The following is a 16,080-nucleotide window of genomic DNA, read 5'->3' as shown; positions in this document are numbered from 1 at the left end:
TTTGTAGTTTAATAATTAAAGAGCTATTTACTGACTATGCCCATAAGAACCCAGCTATCCAGTCTAAGGTAAAATCAGTAATCCTTATTGAACAGTACCCTACAATTTACAAATTAACATAAATATTTACAAGAGATTTAACATCTCATTATGAATCCAGCAATTCCACTTCTAGGTATATATTCAAAAGAACCAAAAGCAGGTATTCAAAGAGATATTTGCACATTATTCATAGCAACATTTTTCACAACAGCCAAAGGGTGAAACAACCCACACAGCCAACAGAGAAATAGGTAAACACAAAATGGACTCAGCCATAAAAAAGGAATGAAATTGTTATACATGCCACAACATGGAAGAACCTTGAGGACATTATACTGAGTGAAATAAGCCCAGATCCAAAAGGACAAAGACTATATGATTGCACTTTATATAAGGTACCTGGAATACGCAAACTGACAGATTACCAGGGATAAGGAGGTGGAGAGTAGGGCAGGATGGGGAGTAATCTTTATTGGGTACAGGGGGCACCTAGCTGGATCAGTCAGTGGACCGTGCAACTCTTGATCTCAGAGTTGTGGGTTCAAGCCTTACATTGGGTATAGCAATTACTTAAGTTTTTAAAAATCTTAAAAAAAAAAAAAAAAAGAAAGGAAAAGAAAACAGAGAAAAAAAAGAAATCTGGGGATGCCTGGTGGCTCAGTCGGTTAAGTGGCTGCCTTCGGTTCAGGTCACGATCCCGGGCTCCTGGGATCGAGTCCCACATTGGGCTCACTGCTCAGTGGGGCACCTGCTTCTCCCTCTGCCTACAACTTCCCCTGCTTGTGTGCACATGCTCTCCCTCTCTCTGACAAATAAATAAAATATTTTTAAAAAAATCTATACTGTGTAGAGTTTCTGTTTTGAATGATGAAAAAGTTCTAGAAATGGATAGTGGTGACGGATGATGAACAACACCATGAATGTATGTAATACCAAAGAACTGTACACTTAAAAATGGTTAAAATGTGGGCTCCTGGGTGGCTAGGTCAGTTGAGCGTCTGACTCTTGATTTTAGCTCAGGTCATGATCTCCGGGTCCTGGGATCCAGCCCTGTGTCAGGCTCCTCACTCAACAGGGAGTCTACTTGAGGTTTCTCTCTCCCTCTGCCACTCCCCCTGATCATTCTCACATGCTCTCGCTCTCTCTTTCTCATTCAAATGGACAGATCTTTAAAAAAAATATTGGGGCACCTGGGTGGCTCCATCGGTTAAGCAACTGACTCTTGATTTTGGCTCAGATCATGATCTCACAGTTGTGGGATTCAAGCCCTGAGTCCGGCTTCATGCTAAGTCTGCTTCAGATTCTCTCTCCTTCTCTCTGTTCCTCCCCCTACCCATTCACACTCATGCTTTCTCTCAAATAAATAAATAAGTAAATAAATCATTAAAAAATGTATTTAAAAAAAATGGCTGGAGTGCCTGGGTTACTCAGTCGGTTAAGCCACGGGTTCCTGAGCCACCTGAGCTACCTTTGGCTCAGGTCATGATCCTGGGACCCTGGGATCGAGCCCCGCGTTGGGCTCCCTGCTCAGTGCGGAATCTGCTTCTCTCTCTCCCCTCTGCCCCTTCCCCCTGCTCATGCTCTCTAATAATATCTTTAAAAAAAAAAAAGGTTAAAATGTTATATTTTCCACAGTAAAAAGTAGCCTAAAAATTCCCAGCATGAAATATTACTCATATTTCTAGAATATGCTACATGAATTGTTATATAGGCTATTAGTCTAACAAATGAATATACCATCATCATCTTCTAAACTCCATTTTTTCCCTTGTTTCATCTCTTCAATTTCCTTTTTCAGTTCCCCTATGTTTTCCATGGCCTTTTTACGCTGCTCTTCTCGCCATTTTTCTACTCTTTCTTTTCGCTTTCTCATTTCTTCTTCCAGCTTATTCTGATCAAAGTTCTTGGGGAAAATGAGAGATACAGAGGGAAACAAAGATTAACAACTTTATTCCAGAGACATTCCAAAAAAGTTCTCCAAATTATAAAAAAGGAAAAGGAAAAACAGCTGTATTTACAAACTCCTCAATTTAGACCAGATTTAGATCACACATCTTTTTTTTTTTTTGAGTGTTTATAGTAGCTTTATTTATAACAGCTCCCAAATTGAAACAATTGCAGGGACACATCTTTTAAATATACCCACGAATATACCAGCAAAATGAAATCACAATGAAAAGCATCTTCAACTAAGAAAGCAGACAGACTTCAAACATGATAAACTAATCTCATTTTAATTTCAGGCAAGATGCTAACATTTCTTCCTCAAACTAGAAACTAGATGAATTAACAAGGAAAATTCCCCAGTTATTAGTTATTCTCAACTTTAAATCCTCTAAACTCCTCAAAGATTGCCTCCATGAAAAAGAAATTTTCTACTACAAATTAGTGAGTAAGTGAAAGCTATTTATCAACATGATTAAAAGTTATGGTCTTTAAGTCTTTAGGTCTAAGTTTCCTGGAAACAGCCATTCCAAAGACTTTATCAAGGTGATTAATAATCCTCTGGAAAGGAGAAAGCAAATCATTTTCACAGGCATAAGCAGGAACTCAATGACTAAACATCATAGAAATAAAAAATTGATGGGCGCCTGGGTGGCTCAGTTGGTTAAGCGACTGCCTTCGGCTCAGGTCATGATCCTGGAGTCCCGGGATCGAGTCCCGCATCGGGCTCCCTGCTCAGCGGGGAGTCTGCTTCTCCCTCTGACCCTCTTCCCTCTCGTGCTCTCTATCTCTCATTCTCTCTCTCTCAAATAAATGAAATCTTTAAAAAAAAAAAACTGACATATGCTGGGGCGCCTGGGTGGGTCAGTCGGCTAAGCATCTGCCTTCGGCTCAGGTCATGGTCCCAGGGTCCTGGGATCGAGCCCCACGTCGGGCTCCCTGCTCCGCGGGAGTCTGCTAGTCCCTTTCCATCTGCCCCTGCCTCATCTCATGCTCTGTCTCTCTAATAAAAAAATTTTTTTAATTTACATATGCTATCATTATAGATACAGAAATACATACATCAAAAAACAGTCCAAGAAAATACCACAAAATTTTAATGGTGACTTGAAACTAATATAACACTGGATGTTAACTACCCTGGAATTAAAATTAAAAACTTAATTAAAAAAAAAAATTTAGGTCACCTGGCTGGCTCAGTCAGAAGAACATGCGACTCTTAATCTTAGTGTTGTGAGATGGGTACAGACCCACATTGGGTGAGGAGATAAATAAACAAACTTAAAAAAAAAAAGGTATACAACTCTTTTGGAGGGTACTTTGATACTATTTATCAAAATGTTAAATGCATATACCCACTGACAAAACCATTTCACTGATTCCAATTTACCCTATACTATATTTACAAAAGACACGTGTAAAAGGATTCATGTACCACTCTTCATAATGAAGACTGGAAATAACCTAAATGTCCATTAAAGGTGATTACTTTGTTTCAACAGAACACTATGCAGGCATCAAAAACAATGAGCTATATCTATATATGCAGTTACAGAAGATCTCCAATATATAACAAATGAAAACAAGAAACTCTATTTAAGCTGGATGGTGGGTATACCACTGTGTATTCTTCCTCAGACCATATACATTGATAAAATAATGCATAATTTAAAAATGAACAAAAGCAGGTCACCCGGCAAGCTCAGTCAGTGGAGCCTGCAACTCCCGATCTGGGGGTTGAGTTTGAGCCCCACAATGGGAGTAGAGATTACTTAATAAAAAACAAATAAATAAATAAGGAACAAAAGCAAGGTACAGAATAGTACATATAGTATGATCATATTTTGTTAAGTAAAAGCAGATAACATATATAGATATGCAATATTTTTGAGAAAAAAAATTTTCTAATAGGGACAGCTTTCATTTTTTTTTTTTTTTTTTAACATACTATCATTTATCTCAAAATAAAAACAGGGATGCCTGGGTGGCTCAGTCGGTTAAGCATCTGCCTTCAGCTCAGGTCATAATCCCGGGGTTTGGGGATCAAGCCCATGTCAGGATCTTTGTTCAGCAGAGTCTGCTTCTCCCTCTCCCTCTCTCTCTGCTGCTCCCCCTGCTTGTGCTCTCTCACTCTCTCAAATAAATAAATAAAATCTTTAAAAATAAATAAATAAAATAAAAATATTTAGGGGCACCTAGCTGGCTCAGTCAGTAGGGCTCTTGATCTCACGGTCATAAGCTCAAGCCCCAGGTTGGATGTGGATCCTACTTAATAAAACAAAATAAACCATATAGCAATAAAAAAATCCTGACAGTTTGTGATCACAGACACAAAAATCTGATATTATACAATTATTTAGTTAGTAAACATACGCCAGCATCTTTTTCTTTTTCATCCTCCTTGTCATCTTTGTCTTTTTTCTTCTCTTTAGAACTTTCCCCACTATCTGTTTTTTCTTTGGACCTAGACCTACCAAAAAAGAGAGAAAGAAACATCATCTATTTATGCTTGGAAACATTCACATTTAAAATACACTTAAAGGAGGAGCCTGAGTGACTCAGTCAAGTGTTCAACTATTGATTTCAGCTCAGGTTGTGATCTCAGAATCATGGGGATCGAGCCCCACGTCCAGTTCTGTGCTGAGCGTGGAGTCTGCTTAAGATTCTCTCCCTCTGCCCCTCCCTGCACCCCACTTACATGCACGCGCACTCACTCTCTCTCTCAAAAACAAAATAAATAAATAAAATAAAATACGTTTAAAGACTTGCATTTTACTTTTTAGGTAAGAAACTTCCAAAAGTGAACTTCACTTTTATACTAATAAACACCTTGGAAATATAATGAAAATTAAATCCTATAACATTAGTTACAAATATTATTAAATATTTGGCAGTTTGGCCAAGAAAAAGTAGACCTATCATATAAAAATGACAAAATTTAAATAGGAGAGATAAAATTTAACACACAGTGAAATTTACCAAAACATTAACATTCTCCAAGATAATTTTTAATTCATTTAAAAATTAATAAAGTTTAAGTGCCGGGTTGCTCAGTTGGTTAAGCATCTGCCTTTGGCTCGGGTCATGATCTCAGGGTCCAGGGATCGAGTTCTGCATCAGGTGCCTTGCTCAGCAGGACATCTGCTTCTCCCTCTCACTCTCCTTATATACTCTCTCTCCCCAACAAATAAATAAAATCTTAATTAATAAGGTTTAAAACCCCAAGAGGCCTTGCATTTCACCCCCATGTTTGGTATCTTGTAAGTAAAAAAAAAATTTCTTGGGGTGCCTGGGTGGCTCAGTTGGTTAAGCATCTGCCTTTGGCTCAGGTCATGATCTCAGGGTCCTGGGATTGAGTCCTGTGTCAGGCTCCCTGCTCAGTGAGGAGTCGGCTTCTTCCTCTCCCTCTGCCCCTCCCCCTTGCTGATGCACTCTCTCTAAAATAAGTACATAAAATCTTTAAAAAAAAAAAAAAGAAAAAACTTAATTTGAATGCAATCAATTCAGTCTTCTTTCTCCCCCTTTAAAAAAAATTAGTGCTTTTTTTAAACCTTCCAGATTTGATGAAGATATCCAGAGGTAAAGAAGATATTCTCTAGTATAAACTTTTTTAAAAAGTTTACAATTATGCCATCGAATTTGGTCTTTAATCTGCTTTTATGTACAGAATGAGGTAGGTGGTCCTATTTCATAATATTGTAGCAAATGTCCCTAGTAGCACTTTTTTTTTTTTTTAAGTAGGCTCCACACTGAGCTTGAACTCACAACCCTGAGATCAAGACCTGAGTTGATATCAAGAATCTGATGCTTAACCAACTGAGCCACCCAGGCACTCCCCCGCACCCCAAGTATTACTTACTTAAAGAACTTTTTCCCACTAATTACACTTGTCACCACTGTCATTTATTAAATGACCACGTATGTGGGGATCTGTTTCTGGGCTCTTTATGTGGTTCCAATGATCTATTTGTCTATCTCTACACTAAAACCACATTTAGTTTGGACAACTTTATGACAAATTTTAATATCTGGTAGAGCAAGCCCCCCTATCTTGTTCTTAAAGATTGTTTATGCCCTTGCATTTCTGATTTTATAATCAGTTTGTAAAATACTTTTCATGTATGCTAAGAACTTTTAAACATGAATATGTTTTGAATAAAACGCTTTTCCTAAATCTTAGATAAGCATGACTTTTCTCCTTGAATCCTAATATAAATAATTACACTGATTGATTTTCACTCTCTTTTTTCAAGAAGATTTTATTTATTCATTTGAGAGAAAGCACAAGCAGGGGGAGGGGCAGAGGGAGAGAGAAGCAGATACCCCGCTGAGCAGGGAGCCCACCACAGAGTTCAAGTTCCAGGACCCCAGGATCATGATTTGAGCCGAAGGCAGACACTTAAGTCCAAGAGCCCTTGGACTGACTGATTTTCTAATGTTAAACCAACCTTCCATTCCTGGAATAAATCCAAATAGTTCATAATTATTTTCTTTATATATTTTTTGATTCAGTGTAATAACCTTTATGTATAGGTTAAATATAGCCTATAATTGTCTACTCATACTGCCCTTCTCAGGTTTTAACATCTATGTTCTTCTCAATACATAACATGAATTGATGTTTCTTCTTTAAGTCTCTGTTCATCAAAAGTATCATTACAGAGCAAAAAGACAAACCACAGAGTAAAATATATGCGCCATTCATATAAATGACAATCAACAACCATCCAGGGTATTTAAAAGCAACAACAAAAACCTCCTCCAAGTCAATTTTTTTTTTAATTTTTTTTGGAAGATTTTATTTATTTATTTGACAGCGAGAGAGCAAGCATAAGCAGGGGGAGCAGCAGAGGGAGAGGGAAAAGCAGGCTCCTCGCTGAGCAGGGAGCCCAATGCGGGACTCGATCCCAGGACTGGGATCATGACCTGCGCTAAAGGCAGACGCTTAACTGACTGAGCCACCCGGGCGTCCCTCCAAGTCAATTTTTAAAGAAACAACTCAACAGGAAAATAAGCAAAAGCTTTTAACATATTTCAGAAAAGAAGAAATACAAATGACCAATAAACATATGAAGAGATGTTCAACCTCACTGGTCATCAAAGAAATACAAATTAAAACCACAATAATACTATGTCTAACCAATTAAAAAAATAAATAGGACTGACAATACCAAATACTGGGAAGGGTATGGAGCAACACAATTATACTGCTCATCAGAATACAATTAGTATACCCCCTTTGGAAAGCATTTGGGATTATTCAATAAAAATGAAGCTATGCTGGGTTGGCTGGATGGCTCAGTCGGTTGAGCAAGCGACTCCTGATTTCAGCTCAGGTCATGATCTCAGGTCTGTTGGGCTCCACATTCAGCAGGGAGTCTACTGGAGATTCTCTCTCCCTCTGCCCCTCCCCCTGCTCGCGTGACTTGCGCTCACTCTCTCCCTCAAATAAATAAATTTTTAAAAAAAATAATCAAGCGCGGAGCCTGGGCTCCCTGCTCAGCAGGAAGCCTGCTTCTCCCTCTCCCCCTCCCCCTGCTTGTGTTCCCTCTTTCGCTGTGTCTCTCTCTGTCATATAAATAAATTAAAAAACCTTTAAAAAAAAATAAAAAAATAAGCTATGTTTACTCTATGACCATATAATTTCACTCCTAGATATACACCCCAGGGAAACTCATGCACATGTATACTAGGACACACGTATATATAAAAATGTTCATAATAGGGGCGCCTGGGTGGCTCAGTCGTTAAGCATCTGCCTTCGGCTCAGGTCATAATCCCAGGTCCTGGGATCAAGCCCCGCATCAGGTACCCTGCTTGGCAGGAGGCCTGCTTCTCCCTCTCCCATTCCCCCTGCTTGTGTTCGTTCACTCAATGTGTCTCTGTCAAATAAATAAATTTTAAAAAATCTTAAAAAAAAAAGAGTTCATAATAGCCTAAAAGTTAAAACAACCCAAAAAACAAAACACAACCAAAAAAAAACCCAAAACAACCCAAACACCGACCTCAGTAGAATGGATAAATAGTGGTATATTTATGCCACAGAAAAGTATTCAGCAATGAAAACAAACTAGTTATAAGCAACACAGATGAGTCTCAAATAATGATTAACAAAGATACAAAAGAATACGGGACTCTTTCAAGTAAAGTTAAGAAACATATAGACCTAAGTTATTATTTTTTTCAAATGTGAACACAGTTGCAAAACTATGAAGAAATACAAAGAAATTACAAGTACAAAAGTCAGGACTGGTTTTATCTAGGGTAGTAGAGAGCTGGGATTATAGAAAGGACATGGAGGGCTTCTGGAGATACTGACATGTTGTACTTCTTATCCTTGGTGGTGGTTACAGGGATACTGCTTTATAATTATTTAATAAACTGCATGTTCACATTTCATTCACTTTTCTGAATTTATATTTTACTTTTAACTCAAAATAATCCCAATGGGGTGGAGCGCCTGGGTGGCTCAGTCGTTAAGTGTCTGCCTTTGGCTCAGGTCATGATCCCAAGGTCCTGGGATTGAGCCCCGCATCGGGCTCCCTGCTCCTCGGGAAGCCTGCTTCTCCCTCTCCCACTCCCCCTGCTTGTGTTCCCTCTCTCGCTGTGTCTCTCTCTGTCAAATAAATAAAATCTTTAAAAATAATAATAATAATCCCAATGGGCATTATTATACTGACATTGGTAAAAGTAAAATTAATGACATGATAAAAACACTCATGATTAATATGAATATACAGAAAACAGATACAAATTCATTTATCAACTCTACTCTGTCACCACTTTAGAAAGAGGCAAAGAACAAACCACTGAAAAGAGAAATACAAAGCGTAAACATGCTATGTCTAATAGATATAAATAATATCTTGAAATTGAATGGTACTGGCATTCTAAGGAAACACGTACATTTAACTTAACACAAGCAAAATTCACATCTATCCTGAAAAGCAATTCAGCAATGCATTATCGTGAGTTAAAAAGTTGTCAGAAATGCTAAGAACATCATTTCAAAGGAAAAACAGTTCCTAAAAAGATGTTTATACAATATATTCCTGACCATTAACAGTAGGTATTAAATGAATAAGAGAACAATGCATTACGAACGTTAAAAGTAACTGAATCTAGGGGCGCCTGGAGTTAAGCGTCTGCCTTCGGCTCAGGTCGTGATCCCAGGGTCCTGGGATTGAGCCCTGCATCGGGCTCCCTGCTCAGCGGGAAGCCTGCTTCTCCCTCTCCCACTCCCCCTGCTTGTGTTCCCTCTCTCTCTGTGTCTCTCTCTGTCAAATAAATAAATAAAATCTTTAAAAAAAAAAAAAAGTAACTGAATCTAGTATCTTCCAATTGAATTATAAGCTTTATAATCTATTAAAACTCAACCAACAGTTGATAGTAGGAGCCAACGTCAGTAATTATTTATAAAAGATTTTTTTTAAAAAAGGAAGGAAGAGGGAAGAGTCAGTTCCCAAACTGCATGAGAGATACAGTCCAACAATAACATTACCTATTCTCAGCTTTCTTGCTTTTATTGCCAGGACTAGAGGATCTGGATCGCCGGCCTCGGCTTCTACTCCTTGAGCGTCTCCTGTCTCGACTTCGAGATCTTCTTCGTTCTCGACTTCTGTCTCTCTCTCTACTTCTGGAACGCCTGAAAGGAGAACACTTTTCACTCATTCTATGACAAAGTAGAGTTCCTTTCAGATAATGGTTCTGTCCCATGTTGAAAGAAGCTTCTTTACCATTATTAAAGGCTGATTTCAATTAACCATCAAATCAGGTAAAAAGCGAACAAGTAAAGCCAATTCTTAGAAGTGGGTAATGAAAAAAATGAGGATACTAATTCCAAAATGATATTTGTTGAAAAACATAGCAAATCTGTGAAATAAATCTGTCTTTTTGAAATCTATGGTCTACAGTAGAAAATCTAAATTTCAAAGTCAGACAAAACCTAAGTATAAGGATGGGTACAATGGGGCGATGGAAAGATCACAGATATGAAGACTAGGAGACAATTTCTGTTCTAGAGCTCATAGTGACATGACACATAGGGCAGATCAACTCTCTGGGTCACAGTCTTCTCATCTATATAATATGGAGACTCCACTTAGATAATCTCAAAATCCTTCTTGCTCTAAAACCTTGTAATTCTACTTTCACTCCTGAAAGTCAAAAGACCAAATCTTAAATAAATCAATTTCACTTAACACATACTTGACTCAATTATATGAAACTGTTCCTGGGACCACATAATATGAAACTAAGTTAGCACAATCCACATTTTCATAAATGAGTATTTTCCCTGAGTACCATGTAATACCTTTGCAATTTCTCCTTCCAATGTTTGCAGAAGAGTTTTTTCTGTGATCAGCTCACAGCACCTGTACAACCTTGTCTTCTTTCCTATTATAATAAGAAGCTTAGCAAATAATTTTTTGGTGTGGAGAAGATTATTTTTATTTACAGACAATGTTCTCCACCTCTAGAAAGGTTACAGCTGCTTGACTGGTGCCAAGGAATATGTAAGCAAGTAAAAGCAAAATAAAAATTAGGAAGTCCTTTTGTTTAAAACAGTTTTTTTTAAGGGCGCCTGGGTGGCTTAGTTGTTAAGCATCTGCCTTTGGCTCAGGTCGTGATCCCGGGGTCCTGGGATCGAGCCCGGGGTCCTGGGATCGAGCCCCGCATCAGGCTTCCTGCTCAGTGGGAGGCCTGCTTCTCCCTCTCCCATTCCCCTTGCTTGTGTTCCCTCTCTGGCTATGTATCTCTCTGTCAAATAAATAAATAAGATCTTAAAAAAAAAAAAAGTTGTTGTTTTTTTTAAACAGTGTCAAACAGAGACACACCTGACTGGCTCAGTTGGTAGAGTATGCAACACTTGATCTTGAGGTTGTAAGTTCAAGTCCCACATTATGTGCAGAGATTACTTAAAAATAAAAGCTTTAAACTAAATAAATAAATAGAATCTTTTTTAGAAATTAAAAAATGGGGGGCTTCCTGATTGGCTCAGTCGGCAGAGCATGCAACTCTTGATCTCAGGGTTTTAAGTTTGAGCCCCACGTTGGATAGAGATTACTTAAAAATAAAAACCTTTAAAAAATACCTTTTTTAAAATTTTTTTTTTTTAAGATTTTATTTATTTATTTGAGAGAGAGAGAGAGAATGAGAGAGAGAAAGCACATGAGAGGGGGGAGGGTCAGAGGGAAAGGCCGACTCCCCACTGAGCAGGGAGCCCAACGCGGGACTCGATCCAGGGACTCCAGGATCATGACCTGAGCCGAAGGCAGTCGCTTAACCAACTGAGCCACCCAGGCGCCCAATACCTTTTTTTTTTAAAGTGTCAAACAGCAAGCAGGGCTTTTCCTTCTCCTGTTGGCTTTAGTGGCTGCTCTGAACACAGTGGTCAGCTCTCTTGGGACAGAATTAGAACAGAACCGCCTTGATGACTTATTACCTGAGAGTCTTTGCTCCCGGCAAAACACCTCTGGACCTAATCAAACGAGCTGGGGTCAAAGCAGAGTACCCACAAAAGGGCCACTAAATTCCAGTCCAAGTCATACTTGTGGACAAGCCCAACTTAGCTGAGAAGGCCCAATTTATCATGAGTCTTTAGGAGACTAATGTCTTACCTCAGGCGCTTCCGGTCTCTTGACCGAGATCTTCTTTTATCCCTGCTACGAGACCTCTCTCTTCTTCTATCTCTATCTCTGCTTCTAGACCGTCTGTCATCTCCACGTTTACTTCTTTTGTCTGAGGGTGAGCGACTTCTAGAACGACTTCCAGAGCGCCCCCTTGATGCTGATCGCTTCCGATAGTGGCTAAAAGATTAAGTTCAAGATTAAGTTTAGCAAACACAAGTAGTAGCTTCCATTATATTTTAATTAATCACCTTTTCCCAAAAGATCTCAGCAAACAATGAGAGGACTTTTATTCATCAACTCTTAAAATTACGGGAAAGTAATGACCCCTGCAGCTATAGTCCATGTAGACAGGGGAAAACTATCCTGAAAGGGAAGCAACAACAGTAAAAAGAACAGACCAAACTCCTGCCTTTGGGCCCCAAGCAACTTGCATTCTGGTAAAGGAAGAGATGACAGACAAGTAAAGAAATAAATACATAATATGTCACGTGGTACTATGGAGAGAAACACATCAGAGTAAATCAAAGAGAAAGGATGGGAGGTAGGAGGTATGCTATTTTATACCAGGTGTTAAGAGAAAAACTTGCTAATAAACAGACATTTCAGAGGTTTGAAGAAAATAAAAGGAACCGTGTAGATACGAAGGGGAGAAACTTTTCAGGCAAAAGGCATCGCAAGTACAAAGTTGCTGAGGAGGAAGCTTGGCTTGTGTGTCCAAGGAACAGCAAGGAAGGCAGACGTGGCTGGGGCTGAATGACCAAGAAAAGTGCCACGAGATGAGGTCAGAAATACAGCAGGGTGGCCAAACAGGGAGGGCTCTGCCGAGCCTCATGGGTCGTTCTAAGGACTTCTTCTTTCACTCTGAGTAAGTTGAGAAGTTATTGGAAGATTCTAAGTAGAGGAGTAATGTTACCGCACTAATATTTTTAAAGCATTAGTCTGGCTGCTGAGGGGAGAACAAACTGAAGGAAGTCAAGTGCAGAAGCAGGGAAAAGAGGTGGGAAGCTATAGCAATCATCCAAGTAAGAGAGTGCTGGGTTGGTTGAGAATGTCAGGAGCAGAATTTCTAGGAAGTGTCAAAATCTAGAGATTGTGAAACTAGAACTGACTGATTTAAGTCTTAATTCAATGCCAAGTGTGACAGCAAGGGAGAAGTTGTGGGTGTCTCTGAGATACCTGGCTGGACCAAGTAGATAGATGAAGTTATTTACTAAGATGGGAAGCCTGAGGGAAGATCACATATAGGGGGTGGGGGGGGGGATCATGATAGTAGGCATTCACATGGAGATGTACAGTAGATGGTTGAAATATGAATCTAGAGTTCACGAAGGGAGTCATCAGTGTACAAAGGCTACTTAAAGCAATAAATATGGATAAGATGGCTCGGGACTGAGTGCACCTCATTATCCCTCAAGCACCTGAAATTCGATGTGTAGAAACCCAAACTTAGTACCTTTGCCTCCCCAAACCATTTATCAACCCAACTTCCAGTCAGTAGTCTCAAAATATGTTATCTTCAATATTTTTCTCATTCTACACAACCAGTAAAACACCAAGTATCACCAATTTCACCTCTGTAATTCTCTTCACATTATATCACCTCCTCAGAGTTCCCACTGTCACTACTCCACATCAGAACTATGTAGTTACGGTATTTTAGAAGACCCCTGGTCTTCTCGCTTCTATTCCCTTTTGCCTGAAATCTGTTTTACTCATTGCTGCAATGGTAATCTTCATAAAGCAGAGTTCTGACATTATAGAAACATACCCACACATTTCTTACTCAAAATCTTCAAAGGCTCTCAAATTCTTACCTTCAAGATTTTATTTATGTGACAGAGAAAGAGAGAAAAAGTACAAGCAGGGGGAGCAGCAGAGGAAGAGGGAGAAGCAGGCTCTCCAGTGAGCAGGGAGCCCGATATGGGGTTCGATCCCAGGACCCTGGGATCATGACCTGAGCCAAAGGCAGATGTTTAACCACCTGAATCACCTGGGCACCCCTCAAAGTTCTTAACTTCAAAACTAAATCTACAGGGGCGCCTGGGTGGCCCAGTCGTTAAGCGTCTGCCTTCGGCTCAGCTCATGATCCCAGGGTCCTGGGATCGAGCCCCGCATCGGGCTCCTTGCTCAGTGGGAAGCCTGCTTCTCCCTTTCCCTCTCCCCCTGCTTGCATTCCCTCTCTTGCTGTCTCTCTCTCTGTCAAATAAATAAATAAAATCTTTAAAAAAATAAAAAATAATAAAAAATAAAAAAACTAAATCTACAATCCACCCACATTCTGGACCCAACTTCCTTTTAGAACCTACCCCCTACCACTTTTCTTCAACCCTTCATGACACCTACATACGTAGGCAAACTGGGCTCTTATTTCTGGAACACCTTGCTCCATCTCATCTCTGAGCCTTTCATAAGTTCCTGAACTAACCCAGAGCACAAGCCACGCAGGCAGGGGAGAAGGCTAAAGAGCTGGAAGAGGCTTCCTTGTGAAGGGCCCTGAAGGCTGTGCTTAAGAGTCTGACTTTATCTTGGAAGCATTAAAAACCAACAGGGATGAAAACAAAGGAATGACATGATCTTTACTTCAGAAATGTTACTCTAGCTGCAGCGTGAGGAATCTATTAGGAGAGCAAGATCACAGGAAGATAATCAACTTGAGGCAAGTGTAGCAGTCTGAGCACTAAATGATTCGGTCCTGGATTAAGTCAAGGAGAGCAGAAATGGAGACAGGGTGTAGAATCTTACTGGGTTTAGACAGTATGAGAGAAAAATTAATCAAATAAACTATCACTTCCAAGTTTCTGGTCTGAGTAGCCGGATGAACAGCAATGCCTTCAAGGAGATTTAAAAGACCTGCACAGAAATCCTCTGTAAATATACAACTATTCTTTATGTTTATCCAGGCGATGGTTACTCAGTTTATGGATCTGCTAAATATCATCTAGCTCTACCCTAAGTTTTATCCATTTCCCTGAACATTGATTGTATCTCAGTAAACTACTATTACTTATTATTTATAACCCAGATAAAAAAGATCTTTCATTCACTGCTAAATATAAAGCAAATACTCATTTTTAAGGTAAAAACCTCAAGGTCCCAAACCACGTAACAATCTAAAGTTCTGAAGAGATACCAGAATTCTTTTTTAAGATTTTATTTATTCATTTGACAGAGAGAGACAATGAGAGAAGAGAACACAAGCAAGGGGAGTGGGAGAGGGAGAAGCAGGCTCCCCGCTGAGCAGGGAGCCCGATGTGGGGCTTGATGTGGGGCTCAATCCCAGGACCCTGGGATCATGATCTGAGCCGAAGGCAGACGCTTAACGACTGAGCCACCCAGGCGCCCCAACAAATATCAGAATTCTAATAAGACCTCCCAATCCACAGTTTTAAAAGGACAGAAAACACATAACAAAGAAATATATCTATCTGCGAAATAAATCTCCATGCAACAAGTATTTATTGTAGCCCACTAAAAGCCTAGTCATGTTCAATGTTGTAGGTGATGTAAAAATATTTAGTCTCCAGCTTTCAACTGACTTGGGAAAATACCAGACACGCACAAAGAACTAAAACAGACAGCAACCGGCGCCAAGGAAACGTGGAAAACGCGAACTGGTAAGAAATTCAACTGGGATCACTACTGAGGGATCACGGTGGGCTTCGTGGAAACGGCGGGATGTGGTGCCCGATCACTGGCCCCCTGGAGGAGTGGTCCCGCTCCAGGGACTGCAACGGGCGATGGCAGTGCAGGGAACCCTGTGAGCGTCACCCGCCCAAGTACAGTCACTTCCTCGGCCGAGGTCTCCTTGCCTCTCCGGTGGCCGCGGACAGCGCCGGCCCCACGTGGGGCCGCACCGGCTCAGGCCTGGTCCCGCTGCCACCTCAACTCCCGCCTCTTTCCCCCAGCCCGAGAAAGCCGCCCGCCCGCTCGCCCGCTCGGCGCGCCGCCTCACCGTGACTCCCGGCCCATGCTGCCCGCCGAGGGAAGAGCGGCGCCCTTTGGGACAACGCGCAGAAGGACCGGACAAAGGAGGAGGCCGCGCCGCCCTCGGCTAGCCGGACGAGAACCAGCACTATGGGGAACCAGCAGCTACAGCAGCGGCGGCCATCCGAAAACGGCCAGCGAAAACAGGACGTGCTGGTGCCCGTGGCAAAGGGAAGGAAAAAGCGGGCCGGAAGCTGCTATCTCGCCACAGCGCCCCCTCTCGGCTGGAGGCCGCCCAGCGCCGGCCGCGCCGAAAGACGCGACCTTGGCGGCGTTTTCCCTGCAGTGCCTTGAAAGTTTGTGTCCTTTGGTGCGGTGGAGAAAGGCGCCCTGGTTTTGCAGGCCCTAGAAGGGTCTTTCCTGCAAGGGCCACCGAGGCGCCATATGCATTCCGTCCCCCTTAACCTGAGCTGAGTGGTGCTATCAACATCTCCATTCACTCTCATTTATACATTCATTCATTTATATGTATTGTTAT

At 40.8% G+C, this 16,080-nt stretch overlaps 1 protein-coding gene across 2 annotated transcripts in view; it reads right to left on the bottom strand.

Annotated features, from left to right (window-relative positions):
* The window catches only part of DDX46 (DEAD-box helicase 46), a 78,240-nt gene extending 62,486 nt beyond the window's left edge, over window positions 1-15,754 (bottom strand). For both annotated transcript variants that reach the window (XM_025860840.2, XM_025860841.2), the window contains exons 1-5: window positions 15,571-15,754; window positions 11,607-11,795; window positions 9,488-9,631; window positions 4,360-4,456; window positions 1,780-1,945 (exon numbers count right to left, since the gene is read on the bottom strand). In XM_025860840.2, the coding sequence (XP_025716625.1) occupies window positions 1,780-1,945; window positions 4,360-4,456; window positions 9,488-9,631; window positions 11,607-11,795; window positions 15,571-15,587 (613 nt within the window). In that variant the 5' untranslated portion in view covers window positions 15,588-15,754. The remainder of the gene's footprint in view (window positions 1-1,779; window positions 1,946-4,359; window positions 4,457-9,487; window positions 9,632-11,606; window positions 11,796-15,570) is intronic.
* Between the last annotated feature and the right edge of the window lie 326 nt (window positions 15,755-16,080).

Source organism: Callorhinus ursinus, unplaced genomic scaffold, assembly GCF_003265705.2.
Source record: "Callorhinus ursinus isolate GAN/ISIS: 27379988/994484 unplaced genomic scaffold, GSC_fseal_2.0 scaffold30, whole genome shotgun sequence".
Lineage (NCBI taxonomy): Eukaryota > Metazoa > Chordata > Mammalia > Carnivora > Otariidae > Callorhinus > Callorhinus ursinus.
The sequence above is the reverse complement of the archived record's forward strand: the minus strand, read 5'-3'. Positions and strand labels throughout refer to the sequence as shown.